This window comes from Benincasa hispida, chromosome 1 (genome assembly GCF_027475165.1).
Source record: "Benincasa hispida cultivar pf3 chromosome 1, pf3_genome.v1.1, whole genome shotgun sequence".
Classification (NCBI taxonomy): Eukaryota; Viridiplantae; Streptophyta; class Magnoliopsida; order Cucurbitales; family Cucurbitaceae; genus Benincasa; species Benincasa hispida.
Window position 1 is genome coordinate 75,394,447 of NC_143478.1, and position 21,356 is coordinate 75,415,802.

General features: G+C 35.8%; 3 protein-coding genes across 7 annotated transcripts; 2 read left to right on the forward strand and 1 right to left on the reverse strand.

Annotated features, from left to right (window-relative positions):
- Window positions 1–298: 298 nt before the first annotated feature.
- On the forward strand, window positions 299–1,655 carry LOC120088976 (mitogen-activated protein kinase kinase 5-like). The gene has a single exon (XM_039046418.2). The coding sequence runs from the start codon at window positions 299–301 to the stop codon at window positions 1,406–1,408; it is 1,110 nt and encodes a 369-aa protein (XP_038902346.1). The 3' UTR covers window positions 1,409–1,655.
- A 337-nt stretch (window positions 1,656–1,992) lies between these two features.
- Window positions 1,993–8,154, forward strand: LOC120088968 (vacuolar cation/proton exchanger 3-like). The gene is made up of 12 exons (XM_039046410.2): window positions 1,993–3,049; window positions 3,283–3,552; window positions 3,895–3,962; window positions 4,050–4,078; window positions 4,179–4,375; window positions 4,477–4,689; window positions 5,203–5,328; window positions 5,827–5,943; window positions 6,042–6,095; window positions 7,179–7,295; window positions 7,546–7,639; window positions 7,852–8,154. Exons 2-12 carry the CDS (start codon window positions 3,283–3,285, stop codon window positions 7,860–7,862), a joined length of 1,296 nt encoding a protein of 431 aa, XP_038902338.1. The 5' UTR covers window positions 1,993–3,049; the 3' UTR covers window positions 7,863–8,154.
- LOC120088949 (alpha/beta-Hydrolases superfamily protein) lies at window positions 8,056–12,998 on the reverse strand. 5 transcript variants are annotated; one of them, XR_016524775.1, is made up of 7 exons: window positions 12,710–12,998; window positions 12,243–12,637; window positions 11,697–11,941; window positions 11,543–11,576; window positions 10,636–11,411; window positions 10,101–10,438; window positions 8,056–8,192 (listed from the first exon to the last, which is right to left on the reverse strand). XR_016524775.1 is itself a non-coding variant. In XM_090307501.1 (7 exons), exons 1-6 carry the CDS (start codon window positions 12,757–12,759, stop codon window positions 10,553–10,555), a joined length of 1,428 nt encoding a protein of 475 aa, XP_090163627.1. In that variant the 5' UTR covers window positions 12,760–12,998; the 3' UTR covers window positions 9,939–10,438; window positions 10,531–10,552. The 5 variants fall into 5 exon arrangements, 3 of the variants coding, with proteins under 3 accessions (XP_090163627.1, XP_090163624.1, XP_038902324.1); XR_016524777.1 differs by lacking the exon at window positions 8,056–8,192 and adding an exon at window positions 8,983–9,236; XM_090307501.1 differs by lacking the exon at window positions 8,056–8,192 and adding an exon at window positions 10,531–10,589 and having other exon boundaries at window positions 9,939–10,438; window positions 10,745–11,411.
- Between the last annotated feature and the right edge of the window lie 8,358 nt (window positions 12,999–21,356).

Sequence of the window (21,356 nt, forward strand, 5' to 3'; positions counted from 1 at the left end):
CCTCCTTTCATTTTGTTGTGTATATGCAAAAAGCCTTTTTTTGGAGAAAAGAAAAAAAAAAAAGAAAAAGAAAAAGAAAAAGAAAAGTAATTTGGTTTCCCTCATTTTTCTTCTCCCTTTCCCCTCTTCCAAGAACTTTCTCCTTTTATCTCCCCCACTACAATCAATCTCTCCTTCTTCTTCTTCATCCGATCTATTTTCTCAATCTTTATTCTTCAATTTCTCTTCGTGGGTATTGATTTTCTAATTCCTTTTGGGGATTTTTTCTTCTTCGTCGTCGTCGTCATCATCAGCGCAGATGAGACCCCTCCAGCCGCTGCCTCAGGGTACGAATCCTCCCACCGATCGTACCCGTCGTCGTCCGAATCTCAATCTTCATCTTCCGCAGCGGGACAATACGTCTTTGGCCGTTCCTCTCCCTTTACCTCCCACCTCCTCCAACTCTGCGCCTCCTCCTTCCACCAGTCAACTCCACAACGCCAACCGCCCGCCGGACCCGCTACCTCAGCAGCGTCAGGCTTTCAGCCTTTCCGAGTTTGAGCGAGTGAGCCGAATCGGAAGTGGATGTGGAGGCACCGTTTACAAAGTCGTTCATCGTCCCACCGGCCGTGTCTATGCTCTCAAGGTCATTTACGGTAACCATGAGGATGCGGTTAGGCTTCAGATGTGTCGCGAGGTCGAGATCCTTCGTGACGTTGACAATCCCTATGTGGTCAAGTGTCATGATATGTTCGATCATAACGGCGAAATCCAGGTTCTTCTTGAGTATATGGATCGGGGGTCTTTGGAAGGAACCCACATCCCTCAAGAACACCATCTCTCTGATTTGGCTCGGCAGATTCTTAGCGGTCTCGCTTATCTCCATAGCCGCCGTATCGTTCATCGCGACATCAAACCCTCGAATCTCCTCATCAATTCACGAAGGCAGGTTAAGATCGCTGATTTCGGCGTTGGTCGAATCTTGGAACAGACTATGGACCCTTGTAATTCCTCGGTTGGAACTATTGCGTACATGAGCCCTGAGAGAATAAATTCCGATCTAAATCAGGGTCAATACAATGGGTATGCAGGGGATATTTGGAGCTTTGGGGTTAGCATATTGGAATTCTATCTCGGTCGGTTTCCTCTTGCTGTTGAGAGGCCTGGGGATTGGGCAAGCTTGATGTGCGCTATTTGTATGGCTCAGCCACCAGAGGCGCCGCCCACTGCTTCACCGGAGTTTCGCCATTTTATTGCCTGTTGTTTGCAAAGAGAAGCTCGGAAGAGATGGACTGCCGCTGCATTACTGGAACATGCGTTCATAACTAGGAAAAATGGAGCAAGTCAGTACCAGAATCAGCAAGCTCATCATCAGAATCTTCGTCAACTATTACCTCCTCCGCCTCTTCATCCTTCCAGCCTTTCTTGAGACAAAGACAGCCTTTTAATATTTTTCTCATTTTGGTTTCTTTTCTTGAATTGCTCTGTCTTCCTGAGAAGCATGACGACGCCATTATTGTCCTGTAATTTTTCTGGAATAGCCCAAGGGAATGGTAAATTATTTGCTGTTTAGATCAGTAAATCATCTGTTTTTCACGACATTTTTCAGAACAATGCAAAAATTCTGTAATCTTTTGCCGGTGGCTGAAATATCAAGCTAAGTCAAATTCGTTTTAGCTTTAAGCTCGTTAGATTAGATTGTGGTCTTCTTTTGGATACATGACTCTTCGTATTCTCTTTTCTTGCCTTTCTCAGTTGGAGTTTGCATTTTCTTTAAGCCATTACTAACCCATTCTTACCAAAGTTGGGCATTCTTCAATCATTTGTATTTGTTTGTGAAATCATATAGCACGTAATAGCTATATAGCAATGGCCTCACTTTGTTAGGACCCAAGAGTTGAATTATTGTCGTTGTTCTGTTCCAATCTATGCTCTCTTCTGCAATGCCCTTTGCCCTATTTTTGGCTTTCAAAGAGGGGAGGAGCTTCATGGAATGATAATCATATCGTCATTGTTAAAAGAGGGGGCTGAATCAGCCCACATGAAAAGCATTTTGACTTGAAATTGACCTTTTATGATGACATATAAATCTCATCTAAACATGACACTTAATGTTGAAAAACTTCCTCGAGTTTACGTTACGCTTATAAAGCCAGTTCAACCGTGACTAAATTAAGCCACTTTGAATGGACTAAGATATGGAGAAATAGCTTTGGAGGAGAGGGTCTAGACTTTTTGTTTGCATTTTCCACGATTCCCTTTTCTTCCACATGTGATTGAAGTTGAATTTCCAATGGTTACACAAGAGATGGAGAACGAGAGAGGCTTAAAGACTTGGACTTTGTGCTTTCTGAGCCAAACCCATTTTTTACAAGCAAAATACTCCGAAGTTGAAAACGCAATGGTCGACTGTTTTCTGAGCCTTCATTTTTCCCCTCTGTTATGTACCCACCAAAGAAAACATCAGCTATTCTTTTCAAACTTATAAAAGTCAAATCTTTAACTGTAAAGAAGATTGGAAACTGAATCCAACCCCATCCAAGAAGTATTTTTCAAACTTGTAATGGGGTTTTGTTTGAACTTGAAGAAGTTTACGGCTAATTATTCTGTTTTAATTATTACCTTTTAAAAATACATACTTTGTGTAATATAATGTAATAATTAAACAAGTCAAAGTTAAATGAGGAAGACGCAAGAGGACGATGTTTCGCAGAAGCTTCCTCGCTGCTGTGGAACTTCGCTATATTGCCTTCCCTTCCCATCAGCCACCCAACTCGACTTCTTCTTCGCTTGATCTATAATTTTGGTGAAGTCGAGATTCTTATTTCGAAGAACTTTCCTTCTGGGCTGGCCTTTGCCGGCTGTGGTGGCCAGAGATTTTATTTTTAAGCAACTGAATCACCTATACGATCCAAACTAGTGGGACCCGATTGCTTCTTGTCTTATTTTCGTCTCTTCTTGCTTTTGAGGGTTGGTATCTCAGCTCGATTTGGGAAGTTCTTGATCATTCTATAGCTGGGATTCGACCTGGATATCCTCGTTGCGTCAGTTCAAGTTCATCTCCAATCTGGTAAATACTCTCTCGCTCTTTTTGTTGGTAGGGTAACTAAATCTCGTTTTAATCTCAACTCGATCTGATTTCTTCTTTCTCTTAAGTTAATAATGCTTCGGATTTGACTTGTGGAAGATGAAGTAGCATATGTAAATCAACCCAGATTTGTATTTTTATTGTAGTTTTATTTAAAATGGTCTTTCGTATTGGAAGTGGATAGGTTTAATTGATCGACATGACTGTGCTTGCAGATGGGATCAACAGAGGAGAAAACAAATTACTTATCAGACGAAGAAATTCTATTGAAGTCATCACCAGTTGCGAAGAACGTATTGCATAGCTTTGATTGTGAGACGGCTCCTGTGCGTTCTTCCCCAGATGATAAAAGATGGTGGAAGACTAACAATATTCGTATTAGACCTCTTAGAAGTGCTTATATAGTGTTGGTTAGAGCAAAGATCAACGTGTTACTACCTTTTGGTCCTTTGGCAATTCTGCTACATTACTTAACGGGAAAGCATGTAAGAAGCACTCCTCTTCATAATTTTTACTGGTTGAATTTCTACAATAGCAAATGGCATGATTGGATTTGTGAAGAAAGAAATGGTGAAAGACTTGTATTGAGCAGCTTTTTCATGGAATAGAAGTCCCCAGACAATCAAAGATATTTTCTTATTATTTGATTTAATGAGGATATGGTCTATGACCTCTTTGTGACGCTGTCCTTTACATCTATTGATCTGTTCATAAAATTTTGGATATTCAAACATTCTACTTTTAAGATCATTTTGCTGGTTAGTACCGTGGCTAGTATGATTTGTCTCATGGTTCATAATTCCTTGATAGTCAGCTTTATATGTCAGGGATTGGTCTTCTTTTTCACTTTACTTGGAATTACACCCTTGGCAGAACGTCTTGGTTATGCAACTGAGTAAGATTTGGCTTCTCCATATTCTACGTTTATGATTTTATATTATTTCAATTTGTGCTAAACTTCACAAAAATATTTGTGATGCAGGCAGCTTGCTTTCTACACTGGACCAACAGGTATGCATGCTACCTAACCAGGCGTTGCTTGTTTTGATCATTTAATTGTGGCTGTTTCGTTAGTTTCCCTAATAACTCAAATGTATAATGGGCTTTGCAGTTGGTGGTCTTTTGAATGCAACATTCGGAAATGCAACCGAAATGATCATATCAATATATGCGTTAAAGAGTGGGATGATTAGGGTTGTTCAACAGTCATTACTGGGGTCAATCTTGTCAAATATGCTCCTTGTGCTTGGTTGCGCTTTCTTTACTGGTGGGATTGTTCATCATAAGAAGGTGCAGGTTTTCAATAAGGTACAAGGTTTTATTCTCTAGGAAAATATGGTATGCCTCTATTTTGGAGATATTTTACTCACTTTCTTGGTTTACGTTAAGATCTGACTATTTTGCAACAGGGTGCTGCTGTTGTGAATTCAGGATTGTTGTTGATGGCTGTTATGGGAACAACTTTCCCGGCAGTGCTTCATTTCACCCACACCGAACTTCATTCCGGAGAATCAGCATTATCTCTTTCAAGATTTAGCAGTTGTATAATGTTAGTTGCATATGCAAGCTACCTTTTCTTTCAACTAAAAAGTCAGCATAATCTCTATGGTCCTCTTGATGGGGTGAGTCTCTTTGGCTCTATGTTTGGATCTTGCTTTTGAATGTTGTTTTCAGTTAACAAGCAATAGTTCCTCCAAACAACTATCTTGGCTTTTTTTATCCTTAGCATACTATAATATGTTCCAACTATTAGGGTAAATTAGGAATCAGGACTTGCGACATCTATTAGAGGCGAGCTTGAAACAATGGCTACAAAATTCTTTAAAAAAGAAAACTATTACCATCAAGAAATGCTAATGTGATCATAGCTTAATTATCATGTATAACCTCAATCACATAGTTGTTTTATATATGATGAACTTTAACTGGATTTGTGGGGTATACATTAGGAATGGGGATTTAACAAATGGTTGTGCATCTACTTGAGTCAGATGTTTAGTGGTACTTTTTATTTGCTAACTAGTCCCCACGCTTAAAAAAAAGCAGAATCAATGGTCAATACTATCTTTTCCACATTTTTTCAAGCAGAGAGGCTTTTAATTCTAATGGTTTTAGCATTTTTTATATTTCTTTAGGAAGTTGAAGTTGAAGATGAAGATGAAGATGATTCTGAGATTTATGCTTGGGAAGCAATTGGATGGCTTGCCATCTTGACTGTATGGGTATCTATTTTATCTGGATACCTTGTTGATGCTATCCAGGTAAATTTTATTCTAATTGTTATTGCATCTTGTTGATTCATGCACTTCTTTTCCAGCCTTGTTTGAACTTTTAACTACAATTATGTGCATTCTGTTATTGTTTCCTTTGCTTGTCCAATATTTATACTGGGTAGCTCAATGCTTTTTACGAAGTGAAGTTTATAAACACTATTCAGTAGGTTTCTTTTCTAGAAAATAACAACAAAGAAGGTGTGTAAGAACAAAAAGTGTTTTTCAAACATAAGTTATTTGAAATATGTTATCAAAATTTGATCTATAAAGTAGTTATCATAAAACATATCCAAAGATTCATGTTACAGGCTCTGTTCACGATGGTGTTTGGTTCTTGATGAGGTTTCATGTTTCTTTTTAGACTTTGGTTTCGGAGACTTTTCGTAATTATTTTTTAGGTAGTAGCAATGATTTTAATGGCTGCTTTGTCTCTCTCGATCTTTATCATCTTATGCAGCAGATTTAATTAGTTTGTGGCTTTTTCAGGGAGCATCTGAATCATTGAATTTGCCGGTGGCTTTTATTAGTGTAATTTTGTTGCCAATTGTTGGAAATGCTGCTGAACATGCAAGTGCAATCATGTTTGCCATGAAGGATAAGCTTGTGAGCACTTTCTAGATTTATTTATTTATTATTAGTTTTTACATTTTTCTTCAAATCATTTTTTTTGTTTGGTTTGATTGACCTAAAAGTTACTGTAGGACATTACTCTTGGAGTTGCTATTGGATCATCTACACAAATATCAATGTTTGTGGTAAGTTGTGAGGATTATTTTCTAAGGACCCACTTGATAACATCTCTTTCTTTAACTCTTGTTTTTTTTTAAGAACTAAAAATAGAAACAGTTTTGTTTCTTATTTTTAAAAAGAAAAAAAAATTAAAAATAGAAATGTGTTTCTTGTTATTTTAATTGATATAAACTTTATTACATATAACATAATAAGATATATCACATGCATTAAAACAAATTTTATTAAAAGAATTTATAGTATTGAATTCAATTTTAGCCCAAAGAAAAAAAATAATTAATATTTTTCTTCCACCAAAGTTCGAATTTGATTTGAAATCTCATCCCACACTCTTAAATAATGTTGACTTACATGAGTTCAATTAAGATAATTTATATATTTTATTTCTATCTCTTTCCTTTAAAAATGTATGTGTTTCTCATTAGTCCATTATACACACAAATAAAATCTAAAAAGAGAAGGAAAAAAAGACATTTTAATTTGAAAATAATGGTAAATATGAATTTATTATTAATTTATTAATTTAGTAAAAAAATAAAATCCTACTAAAAAATAATGTAGAGCTGAAAAAATAACCATAACTAAATGCTCGTTAATGAAGAGGGAAAGAAATTGATAGGGGGAGAAGAAAAAGAAGGGAGAAACAAAAAAAATAAAAGGAAATAAATGAAAAGAAAAGAATAATAAAAGGATTAGAGTAGAAAGTATTAAAAGAAAAAAAAGAGTTAAATTAATATATATATATATATATATATATGATGGAAAAAAGGAGAGAGAAATGTGGGGCACATGTATTTAAAACAGAAATGGATACTCGTTGTTTCGCGAATTTGGTATATTTTCTTTGGAAACGTACCTTAAATTTTAGAAACAAGAAATAAAAATATTTATCAAATAGGTGTTGCTTAAAAAATGAAAAATAGAAAAGAATGTTTGTCTAAATTTCTAATAACTGTTGCTCAGTTGATACAAAACTTAAGGAGAAACGGTACATGATGTCTATTAGTTTAACTTGGGCTCGGAAACCTTGTGTTGGCTTGGAAATTTATTTTGTATGGGTAACTTTACTGTGTCATTGATGATTGTAGATCCCATTCTGCGTAGTAGTTGGATGGTGCATGGGAGAACCAATGGACTTGAACTTTAAACTTTTTGAAACAGCAACTTTGTTTATCACTGTTCTAGTGGTGGCCTTTATGTTGCAGGTGCCTTATCTTCTATCCATCCTCCTGTACTTAAGTTCATTTGCAATTTAATAGCTATTCTGTTCAAATAACTCTGCCTTCCATTAAAGAGTTTTCATTGTATCATTTATATGCCAAGTGCCATTCAATCGAAGCATGAATTTAGACAGTTTAGTAGTAGAACTGTTGCGTATCTTCATTTTTTATGTTCTGTATGGTAAGTCATTATTCTAATCTTCTTGGCATTTGGTCATATTTGCAATATTTGCAGGAGGGGACATCAAATTATTTCAAAGGTCTAATGCTTATTCTTTGTTACCTCATAGTGGCAGCCAGTTTTTTTGTACACGTTGACCCTAGTAATGGTGAGTACTTTCTCTTTGAATCCATCACACATAGAACATCTTAATGTATACTTAACATCATTGTTTCTCATTTCTCATTTTTCGTTTCTTGGTTTTAAGATGGAAAAACAAAAACCATGCCTTACAATTGTTCTGCTGTCGTTTTTATGTAAACAAACACACATTTTGTTTGTTAATTCTAAGCACATGATTATTTATGGATTACTACTCAGATGATGATTAACACTCGAAGCAAGTTGGTCCTGGACATTTACTGCAAGCTGAACTTTTGCTCTGGCATTGGTTCTCAAACCCCCCATTGCTTCAGTTCATTGGAACCTGCAAACATTAGAGGACTCACACAAATGGTTTGGTCTTTCAATGGAGTTTGGTTTCATTTGTTGAACTGTACTGTAATCTTTTTGAGGCTTGACAGTTGATCTTTTCTCTTCATTTATCATCTTCTTCTTTAACTTGTTTATCATAAACTTGAGAGCTGTAATCTATATTCATTAATTGTAAGCTCTTTCTTTGAATGCTCTTGTTTTTTCCCCCCCTAACCAACCGATCAAAACTGCATATCACCACCAATACTATTATGAAACTGCTAGATAGTTACAAGGAGAGCTAAACAACTTTTCATCAAAAGGGTATAATTGATTTGTTTTTATATATAAATAAAATATATTGTCTATATCCATCATCTCTTGCATCCTTTGTAGCATTGTCCTCTCAAGAAAAGGCATAACAAACATAGCTACGTATCTTGGTGCTTTGTTTACTAATAACTTCGGGCCCATAGTGTTCTTAAAAAAAACTACTTTTGATAAAAAAAAACTTATTAAAATACACATGAAAAATTATTTTTAGTGGTTGTCAAACACTACAATTTATTTTAAAGTGACTTATTTTTTGAATTAAATACTTAAAAATGGATTTCAAACACATTTTTAGAGCTATTCTTGACAATAATCTAACATATAAGTAGAACACAGGTGTAAGTTCTTCCTTTTCTCCCACAAAGTGATGAAGCAATATTATGAAATGATTTATACAAAATTGTACGAAGTTCATTATTAGGATTGAACATTTTGTCCATCATCATGTATCGTCTTATCGAATGATTTCTTTTAATTGAACTTCTTGTACCAAATAATTGTGTAGTTGGCAACACATATCTGTCCTTCGCCCCCTGTTGCCACTAAACAATGTATCTCCATACAATAATGTAATGATGTTACGCTCTGGAATTTTGGTAAATGATTAATAAGCAATGATGAGCCCCTAGTATAGCACAAAAGAAAATCATTGTTGGAGAATGAGGGGGAGTAGCAGGGCTAAGGCTTCTGAACGGATGTCCCAAATTTGAGGCAGGAAAAAAAAAAAGATTTGCCTTGCTTTAAAAGTGAGGTTTTTTGACCTTTCGTCAACGTCAAATTTGGATGAAATTACCAAAACGAAATTCTTACGTGCAGACAGATTGATTCTCTCGTTCTCTCTCTTTTCTTATAGATAGCTTCCTCTCTCCCTTTCTCTTAGGGTTTTGCTTTTCGGTCTTGCTCTCTGACGCTCCATCTCACTCTCCTACACTTGACCCCGCTCTCCGCACTAAGTCTCGCTTTGCAACACAACGGAAAAGAGGGAGAGAAGAAATCAGTCAGAGAAGAAAAGCTTGTTCTCACAGGAGAAGAAACGTGGTCTTGCCAGAGAAGAAAAATAGGGTGGTCTCGGCAGATGAAAAGTGAGAAAAAAGAAGAAAAAAAGGAAAGAAATCGCTAGGAAGAAGAGTAGGGAAAACTAAGGGTAATTTTGTAAAGTTATTTGATGATAATGTAAGCAAACGGTCGAAATTCTTAAGTTTTAAAAAATAAGATCATTTTAGACTTGAGATTTGGGTCTTTTAATCAATCATCTCATTACCCTGGGGAGAATTATCTAGAAAATTGGGGTGCAAAAGATGGAAGGAACAATGTACCACACTCGGAACAAAATCTAAGGTGGAAGATGTTTCTGTGTAGGATCTCAACATCTACAACTTTTAGCTTAGCTAAATAGAATATATTCTAATGAACAATCACAATCAACTAAAGCAAGGTGCCACCAATATATATATTTATATAACCCCAAATCTTATCTAATCCAATCCCACTTTAATTGTAAAGAAAGTTCTGTTTTGTTTTTTTGCCTTTTTTAATGACACAATCTTTTGTCTTCAACTGAGTCAGTCGAAAATTTGTCTTTTCGATTTGGCAATTCGTTTAGTGAGAAACTGAAAGGTAGATGTGTGTGTATATATACATAAAACTAAAAGACAAGAAGATTTAGTAATCAAGATTAGTATTCTTCTTCCAAATATGGTATTACAGGGTAGGTAATTAGGAACTAGACATTAGACAATCTCTATAGTAATAGTGTTCCCAGTATATGTCGACAAACAATTATCCTAGTTATAAAATATGAGTCTGGGTCAGAAACTGCTAACCTTAAAATTTCTCGAAGTGGAAGATGCTACAGCATGTAGAGGAATGGACTTAGTTTGCTCTGTCCTTGCCAAGTGAACAATCATTGGAATCTTCAAAGGGATTGGTTCTTTTTACCAAGCCTCACAGAGTCGATATAATTTGTGAGGCAATGAGCAGAAATACCAGGAAGTGCCAGCCCTATCACCCTTACTAATGTGCAAACCCATCCCTCCCTGTACTCAACTCCATGAGTGTAGCCCATCAGCAAGCTTCTGATCAGCTCCCATAAAGCATTGAGATATTCCGGTATCAGGTATCTAATCCCAAAGAAATTCTTGTTCGGTTCCTCATCTACTTTCTTCAAATACAAATAGAAAAAAAACAAATTCAGAGTAAGAACCACAAATTGAGTCGACCCATCAAAAGACCAAAACGAATAGACCATCATACCAATGTATTCTTGGAGGGAAGTCTATTCATAATATGGTTCAAGTTCAATATTGCAATGTCTAGCTTATCAAACCACAAGAAATAAGAGTTAGAAAATGTACATACATGTTCAGTGAATAGGCTGTCGTAGTATAGACAAACCCCAAAATGCTTAAAGAAGAAAGCTTTATCGTCGTAAGGCAGTCTGGGTACAATGTCATTGCAGTAAACAAACCTGAAATATCTAGGAATGGGATTCATCAAATAGGCCTCCATGAACTGCCCCAGTTGCTTGTTCCCAACCCTAGGCTGCCCAAATGTATATACACCCGATAGCCTGCCCATTATTTCCATTTCCTTATGTAGCACCAAAACTGTAGGGAACAGAACCGCAAGTGCTCCCCCTAAACTATGACCAGTGACCACGAACTTTGCATTTCTATGCTCCATAAGTAATCTCCTGAGTTTATGTTTCACTGCATAATATGCAGTCAACTGCACTACTTCTGGTGTAACTCCATCAAACTGTTCAGATTCCAAAGATGGAAGTAATCTATCCAGTTCAATGTTTTGATCAAAGTTTGGGATTGTTGATCTGGTATGCCCAGATGGACTTCTGCTATCATGCGGAACATCTGATGCAGTGGAGCTGATACTGGCTTCTGCCTGAAGGTAATCTTTGAAGCTACTGGCATCATTTCTGTTGCCCAAACCAAGAGCCTCTAAGAATCCTACGTGAATTTTCCCGACTTCCGGGATCTCGTACCAAGAGTAGTCAAAATCAGTGCTCCAGTCATCTGCATCAAAAGGTTCAGTGCCCCTGAAGCTGATCAATATCAAATTCGCGTCGTTAGGCTTATCGCACAATATGAGCACCTGAGTAGAGTTGTCCTTTTGAAAATCTACCAAAATTTGTTGTGGTCAAGAGCAAAACAGAATTCGGTTATTCGATTAATCACTCAGTTGGCTTAAGAGTAGTTCTAAATATGGATTATTTACACTAATAGAATAAGAATGCTCGTATTCTTCTTACCATTCCAGCAATTGTAGAAGCCCACAAAATGCATCTGCTTCATTATTAACAATCAAAGTTAGAGATGTTATCATGTAACCTGAAGCTGACATAGTTGATCTTTTACTCCAAAATGACACATAAATAGAAGATGAGAAGCAATGAAATAGCTTGCCTTCCAATGGTGAAGCACAATATTCTGAATGACCTTTTCGTTCTCATAGGATAGTTTTGAAGCCATGACGCAAAGGTCCACTAGATTCCGATTTTCCATTTCAAGTCCGAAGCTTCTTTCTTCAGAAACAAAAACAGTAATTCCTTTAAGCATTTTTTCTTCATTTAATAGATCTATTCTACCATCTAAAAGCCCAACGATGCTCATAAAAGTTTCTGTTCCCCTCCGTGGCACTACCACTTCTCCTGCTCATCCATCATTGCAGCAAATTCAGTAGTTAAGAATGAGAGCATTCAGAAAATGTAGAGTTTTCATGTCTTAATTGGTCGAATTCAGCAAAATAGTCAATAAACCCACATTGAAAATGTCACTTTCTCTTAAGATTTGATTGTCAATCTGTCATTAACTACAAGGAAAAAATCATTGAACAGGGAAAGTTTTTGTGGGTGAAAAAAACTTTTCAAACGATCAATGAATGCCTATTCTGTAAAATCTAGACATGTGATGAAAGAGTTGTTTGAGATTTAAAAGCATATGGACCCGCACCGCGTACGATATTGCAGAGCAATCCTGAGAGATTGCCATTCATAGACAGAAGATTGAGAGTGAATTCCACCACATTTCCAGTCCATTCCAATGGTTTCGCCAGAATGGCTATAATTTTTCGAATCATAATTGACACCACTATGACCCATCTGCATCCCGAAACCATCGCACCAAAAACACCCTCCTCGGAGCTCTCGAAGAATCTCCGTCCACCGTCCCCATCCGGCCAAACCCAGCACCGGAAAACATCTCCGATTCCACCCTTCTCCGGCCGCACAACAAGGTATCTGAAATCATCATCATCATCGTTACCATCATTGCTACGGAGGGTTTCTTTGAATTGGGTAGTAGCCATGTTTCTCAATGTCTTGTAGAAAACCCCTTTTGGTATCAATCTGAAGAAGACGCCATTAGAATAAGAGCTAGCAATTCTTATATATCGAGAGAGGAAAAGGGAATGCAGTTACATGGGTATCTTAGCCCATTCTGGGTTCCCAACTGAAATTAACTTAATCATCAATCCAAATACGTGTATGATCGAATAAATCCTCAGGAGTGAAGAAGACACAATTTGGGATTAAACCCACAAAGTGCGAGTGTGAAACACACGTTAATTTCAACCTTCCAGCATGCATAAGAGAAGCCTTGTAAGTTCAGATTCGGTTCCTGTAGAGTTGGAAAGCATGTAAAGTTAGAAGAAAATGGTGATACAATGGAGGCCAAAGGCTTATCCAAAGACCCAAACGAAGTCATCTTGTAGGAAATGCGTGGAAATCAAGGGAAATAAAAGAAAAAAGAGGGAAAAGGTCGGAGTGAAAGAGAATAAGGAATATGGGATGGTGTTGGTGTTGGCGGTGTCGTAGCGTAAAATATATAGACAAGAAACTCGAGCTGCTTACGTTTTGTTGTGCAATATGCATCTTGCCTATGCTGTGGTCCTTTTTTCCTCCTCCTATAACCACACCTGAGAGAGAATTTTTTCCTTTTTTCCTCCTCCTTATGCTCGCTACGATGCTTATAACATAGAAGAAAAATATAAATTTTAATTTTCTTTCAAGCGTTACAAAATCTGTACTACTTGCCTAATTTGCTAACAAGTGTTAGAAAGAGAAAAAGTGGAAGATGATGTTTTTCACTTGAATTTCATTTTAAGCACTGTTTACGAATAAAAATGGGGATTCACTAACCCTATTTTATTCTTCATCCCAAAAATTAGATGATTGATCTTATTTTCTTTCTTTATTAGATGAACTCGCGCCATCTTTTTTGTTTACTTTATACAGTTTACTATATCTCTCTCACAAGTTTTATTATAAAATTAATAGGAACATGGGAACCAATATAATATAATACATAAAATAAATAAATTAACAACATATGAAATAAGAAATTTCTTAAGATTCTCCACTTTCTCCAAAATTTATGGATTTTGCCCACTTTATGTGTCTTTTAAACTCCACAAATGGTCACTTATTTATAAGGATTTTGGCAAGTAGGATATGGTACATTTGGACACCAAGAATGGGCTACGACATATGACTAATAGATGTGATAATGGAAGGAGGATACTTGGCTTTTGACAATAAGCTTCAGCATCTATCTAACACATTATAATATTTATAATACTCCCCTTAGATGGATGATATATATGAAATATGCCTCATTAAAATCTTACTAGGAAAAATGCAATGGGAAAAAACCCCAGTGAAGGAAAAATAAGACATATTTTATATATTTATACTCCTAAAAAGAATAATATATTTTCTCCCCCTTATGAAAACATATCTTTGAGTCATCGCATTCCAGCGTTGTGTACCAATTTTTCAAAAGTTAAATAAATCTGTCAGGTCATCCTTCGAGTAAATTTATTGTACAGTGATGTCGTCATTTTCTTCAAGATCATGAGTGCAGAAAAGCTTAGGTGAAATATGCTTTGTTCTATCTCCTTTAATATATCCTCCTTTGATTTGAGATATACATGTTGTGTTGTTTTCGATTGTTGGAAGATTTTTATTAGAAGATAAGCCACATGTTTCACGGATGTGTTGAGTAATTGATCTTAGTCATAAACATTCTCTATTAGTCTCATGAATTGCAAGAATTCTAGTATGATTTGAGGAAGTAGCCATTATGGTCTGTTTCACAGATCGCCACGAGACAACAATTCCTCCACATGTGAATAGATAACTTATTTGAGATTTAACTTTGTGTGGATCAGATAAATATCCAGAATTTGCATAACCAACTAGATCAAAAATTGATTTATTTGAATAAAACAATCCAATATCAATCGTTCCTCGGAGATAACGGAATATATGCTTAATTCTGTTCCAATGTCTTTTTGTTGGAAAAGAACTATATCTTGCTATTAAATTTATCGAAAGTGTAATATCTGTTCTTGTAGTATTAGCAAGATACATAAGTGCACCAATTGCACTAAGATATGGTACTTCAGGACCAAAAAGCACAAGGATCATCTAAGCATTCAAATTCACTAATTTTGGCATAATATAAAGCATGCTTCTAAAGAAAAATGGGTTTTAAGACATACCTCTTGTAGAACTTCTTCAAAGCTCCATCTTCAGCTACTATCTTCTCCATATCTTGTTGTAGACCACCTCAAGATCTTCCTCACTATTCTTTTGGTGCTCTAGATTGAGTTGTGGGACTCAAAACAAGCTTGAATCAAGGGATGAAGGAGAAAAGCTCACTGCAGCAACCTTGTTAAAGAACCTTTCTTCAAATCGAATTTTCTCTCAAAATTCTGTAGATTGTATGCCCGATTTTATCTCCAATCTTCTCATTATATTGCAGATTAACATGCAAAGAGAAGAGCTGCATGAATTGCAGCTCATGCTTGGAGAAGACAAGGCAAATATATTGCTTCATGAGTGAGCTAGTTCAAAGATGGATAATGGAAAAGATCATTTTTCCATTAAAGTGTTTTAGTTTTCCAATTTTCCTTTTTTAATTTTATCTAAAATCAAATTTTGATTTAAATCTATTTGATTTTAAAAATGAAGAATTAATTAATTTCATAAATTAATTATTAAATAAAACTTAATTAATTTAATATCAAATATTAAAATAATTTTAACACATATCCATCTTTATATATTTAAATCATATTTAAATATATATAAATTCTCCTATTCCGTTTAATTTTAAAATTAAACATAATTATATCTCATATAATTACAAATTTTCTTAATTCTAATTTGAACGTTTCAAATTAACTTATCGCGCTATTCTAGAGCTAGTTCGTTACGAGCTAGACCTCGCGGACCTACAGATCATGGACTCCAATGAGGTCATGGGCTCTAACGATCCGAGATTAATTGTCTAAACTCATTAGATTAGATTAATCTCCATTCTTTAACTAATGGGTCATTCCGCTAAAGCCCATAGTTGCACTCCCCTCACTGTAGATATATTATGTCCACATGATTTAACCATAATCAGCAAGTCGACCCTTCACAGGTTGTTCGTAATAACGGCTGGGTCAAATATTTGTTTTACCCCTGAGATTACATCTTCTTCCTCAAGTCCCTACTGATTCTCTAATGAAGCTGGCTTATGATCCAATCACCAAACTAACTCTCTCAGCCCAGTGAGAGGGTGGGGCCCCTTGTTCAAGACTTGGATTCAGTACTTGAGAGAACAACCTTTCTTCTATCCCTAAATTGGGTAGGTGTGAAATCTGTCTTGTACTCTATGTCCCCAGCTATATATCCGGTCTTACCCTTGAAATGGGAGTCTTATTAAGCCGGCGCTGTTGAGCCAACCCTCAACTATGCAAATCTAAGGGCAATCCTGAATAAACAGTCGTTCATAGTTAGCTCAGGATTAAGATCGAGTTACTTAGGTCATCTAGGTAAAATAGTTAGTCTTAAACAGTAAACATCGTCATAAAGTAAGAATGACTTATTTCTTGGTCCGGATCTTATGCAAATTCATTGCATAGGACGCCCCCACTCCTCATGTCATAACACGTACGAATTAGGATCACATCGTATGTAGCACTTTACAGCTCTTTGTAACAACTACAGAGTATGTCGTATCCAATGGTATTACCAGAATAAGGTACCCAATCTCATTCATGTACCATAGATCATTTTGACTATTTACTCGAACCCGATCCACTTTTATGTCTCCACATAAAATTCAAGTACTCATATAATAGTCATGGGTCTTAGTTTATTGGATTTAGACTTTCATACAATTTATGAGATCAATAACAAGTATATTGATAATAGAAAATGTTTATCATTTTACAAACTGCGAGTTTTTAGGACATAAAACCCAACACCTATGTTGTGTCTGCTGTCGTTTTTATGCGGTACTAGTTAGTCGTTAACCACGGCGATCCCTACGGAGGGTTGTAACATAGGATTCGAAACAACCCAAGCTTCAGTAAAATGAATACGGTCTTATAGTTCCGTCTTGGATATTGTCTTCTATTTCGGAAGCAAGTTCATACCGTCCTATAGGATCTGAAAATGGCAGATCATACTTACAAGAATTACTAAGTTGTTAGTAAAGATCTTGACCGAAAACGATAACTAAATGACTATAGGAACAAGAGTTATTCCGGAGACAATAGAAAAAAGAGTTATTCTGGGGATAGTGTTTGGTCAAAATTGTTTGTTTTAGAGAAAGAGTATCTAACTGCCCCATGGTGGCACATATTCTGACTCACTAAAATATTGTTGCAAATAAATAATGGTTATGGGTACATTATTACTTTTTGTTAAAATTTAACTTTGGATTTAGTTACAATTTGCTAATTAAAATTTGTTTGAATTTTATCAGCATGTCGAATTCTGGTATACTCATTTCTGATATACATAACAGTAAAATCAAATCAACAAACAAATTACTAGCGGTTGATTATACCAAAAGAGTTTTAACAGAGGATTGTCCTCTATCTCCCACTCATCTGAAATTATGAATTATGAAGATGAGAATGTTGAATTCGAACAATAAGATAAATATGATTTACTTGTTATCGAAGCATGTTTAGTGGAAAACAATAAAATCTGGATAATTGATTCAGGTGCCGCTAATCATGTATGTACTATCTCATAGGAAACAAGTTCCTAGAGACAGTTGATAGAAGGTGAAACAATCTTTAAGGTAGGGACCGAGGAGACTGTTTCAGCCAAAGTAGTGAGAGATATGAAGTTATTTATAGGAGATAAGTACATTTATTTGAAAAATGTATATTATATTCCTTCTATGAAAAGGAATCTAATTTCTGTCTCCTGTTTGCTAGAACAAAATTATAAAGTTTATTTCGAAAATGGTGAAGTGTTCATCAAAATGGGAAATAAACAGATTTGCTCTGCAAAATTAGGAAATAACTTGTATATTAAAACCGACTGAGGTCAAAGCTGTGTTGAACATAGAGATGTTTAAAACTGTTGGGACTTATAAGAAGAGGAAGATTTGTCCAAATGCCTATCTTTGGCACTTGAGACTGGGTCACATAAATCTTAATAGGATTAAGAGATTGGTTAAGAATGGTCACCTAAACAAGTTGGAAGACAATTCATTACCACCATGTGAGTAATGTCTTGAGGGTAAAATGACAAAAAGATCTTTTTCTGGAAAAGGTCTTAGAGCCAAAGAACCCTTAGAGCTAATTCATTCATACCTTTGTAGGCCTCTAAATGTTAGAGCAAGAGGAGGGTATGAATATTTCATTACTTTTATAGATGATTATTCAAGGTATGAGTATGTTTACCTAATACACCAAAAGTCTGAAACGTTTGAAAAGTTCAAAGAGTATAAGGTTGAGGTTGAAAACCAATTAGGTAAAAAGAATTAAACACTTCGATCGGATATAGGTGGTGAGTATATGGACATAAAATTCCAAAACTATTTGATAGAACATGGAATTCAGTCTCAACTCACAACCCCTGGCATACCTTAGCAGAACGGTGTGGCATAGAGGAGAAATAGAACCTTGTTGGGCATGGTTCGTTCCATGATGAGTAACGCTCAGTTATCAAATTCTTTTTGGGGACACGCAGTTGGGACTGCAATGTATATTTTAAACATGGTTCCCTCGAAAAGTGTTTCTGAAACACCTTATGAGCTCTGGAGAGGACGTAAAGGAAATTTATGTCACTTCAGAATTTGGGGTTGTCCAACACATGTTTTGATGCAAAATCCTAAAAAGCTGGAACATCGTTCAAAAGTATCTATTTGTAGGCTACCTAAAATAAACAAAAAGTTGTTTCTTTTATGATTCTCAGGAAGATAAAGTATTTATATCGACAAATGCAACCTTCCTGGAGGAAGATTATATAAAGAACCATCAACCTCGCAGTAAGTTAGTAATTGAAGAAATGTCCAGAGAAACGACAAATGTATCAACAAGAGTTGTTGATCGAGTAGGTCCTTCAATAAGAGTTGTTGATAGAGTAGGTCCATCAATAAGAGTTGTTGATGAAACTGATACTTCACATCCTTCTCAAGAGTTGAGAATGCCTCGTCGTAGTGGGAGGATTGTGCAACAGCCTGACCGGTATATAGGTTTAACTGAAACTCAAATCATCATACTAGATGATGGTTTAGAGGATCCATTGTCTTTTAATCAAGCAATGAACGATGTGGACAAAGACCAATGGATTAAAGCCATGGACCTTGAAATGGAATCTATGTATTTCAATTCTATCTGGGATCTTGTAGATCAACCAGAAGGGTAAAACCCATTGATTGCAAATGGATCTACAAGAGAAAACGAGACCAAGCTGGTAAGGTATAGACCTACAAAGCTAGACTAGTGGCAAAAGAGTTTACCCAAATTGAGTTGTGGGACTCAAAACAAGCTTGAATCTAGGGATGAAGGAGAAAAGCTCATTGCAGCAACCTTATTGAAGAACCATTCTTCAAACCGAATTTTCTCTAAAAATTCTGTAGATTGCATGCCTGATTTTCACTCCTCTATTCATTATATTGCAAATCAACATGCAAAGAGAAGAGCTGCATGAGTTGAAGCTCATGTTTAGAGAAGACAAGGCAAATATATTGTTATATGTGTGAGCTAATTAAGTGATGGATAATGGAAAAAGCATTTTTCCATCTTGTGTTTTTGTTTTCTTTTCCTTTTTCAATTTTATCTAAAAATCAAATTTTGATTTAAAAAATCTATTTGATTTTAAAAATTAAAAATTAATTAATTTCATAAATTAATTATTAAATAAAACTTAATTAATTTAATATCAAATATTAAATTAATTTTAACACATCCATCTTTATATATTTAAATCATATTTAAATATATAAATTCTCCTATTCCGTTTAATTCTAAAATTAAACATAATTATATCTCATATAATTACTAATTCCCTTAATTCTAATTTGAACGTTTCAAATTAACTTATCACGCTATTCTAGAGCTAGTCCGTTACGAGCTAGTAGGGGGACCTCGCGGACCTACAAATCATGGACTCCAACGATCTGAGATTAATTGGCTAAACTCATTAGACCACATTAATCTCCATTCGTTAATTAATGGATCACTCCACTAAAACCCATAGTTGCACTTCCCTCATTGTAGATATATTATGTCCACATGATTTAACCATGATCAGCAAGTCGACCCTTCACAGGTTGTTCATAATAATGGCTGGGTCTAATAACTGTTTTATCCCTGGGATTACGTCTTATTCCTCAAGTCCTCCAATGAACAACTGGTTTGTGATCCAATCACCAAACCAAACTCTCTCAGCCCAGTAAGAGGGTGGGGCCCCTTGTTCAAGACTTGGATTCAGTACTTGAGAGAACAACCTTTCTCCTATCCCTAAATCGAGTAGGCGTGAACTTCATCTTGCAAGGCTATGTCCCTAGCTATTCATCTAGTCTTATCTCTAAAATGGAAAGCTTATTGAGTAGTGCTGTTGGACTACTCTCACTGTTTGCAGATCAAAGGATAATCCCGAACAAATAGGAGTTCATAGCTAGCTCAGGATTAAGATCGAGTTAACCTAGGTTATATAGGTGAAATAGTCAGTCTTAAACAGTAAACAGCGTTATAAAGTAAGAGTGACTTATTTCTTGGTCCTGATCTTATGCAAACTCATTGCATATGACGCCCCCACTCCTCATGTCATAACATGTACGAATTAGGATCATATCGTATGTAGCACTTTACAACTCTTTGTAACAACTACAAAGTAGGCCGCATCCAATGGTGTTACCAGAATAAGGTACCTAACCTCATTCATGTACCATAGATCATTTTGACTATTTATTCGAACTCGATCCACTCTTATGTCTCCACATAAAGTTTAAGTACTCATACAATAGTCGTGAGTCTTAGTTTATTGGATTTAGACTTTCGTATAATTTATGAAATCAATAACAAGTATATTGATTATAGAAAATGTTTATCATTTTACAAACTGCGAGATTTTAGGACATAAAACCCAACAATACTCCTACTTGGACTAAAACTCTAGTGGATCAATTTATACAAATATATACAATGTTGAGTTTACATGGAGAGAATGAAATGTACAAATACAATAAACTAGGGCATCACAATACCCATCAATTCTCCCACTTGCCCTAGTAATACAAAACTCGTAGACCTAATCCTACTAGGTGACCCTCGATCACTTTAGCCGAGAGAGCCTTCGTAAATGGATCAGCTATGTTTCTTTTGCTAATTCGCTTACAGCAACATACTTAGCTTTCATTGTGGAGTCCACAGTACATCTCTGCTTGATGCTTCTCCACACAACTGCTTCTCCGTTCAGAGTGAATACTGACCTCGAAGTTGATTTCCTTGAATCAATATCGGTCTGAAAGTCAGAATTAGTGTATCCAGTAAGGATCATATCCTTAGGACCATACATGAGCATGTAATCTCTCATTCTCTAAAGATACTTGAGAATGTTTTTAACAGCAGTCTAATGATCATGACCAGGATTGGACTGAAATCTGCTGACAATTCCTACGGCATAGCATATATCGGGACGAGTACACAGCATTGCATACATCAAACTCCTAACTACAGATGCATATGGAATTCGATTCATCTCCTCAACCTCTTGAGGTGTCTTAGAACTCTGCTCCTTAGACAAGTGAATTCCATGCCTGAAA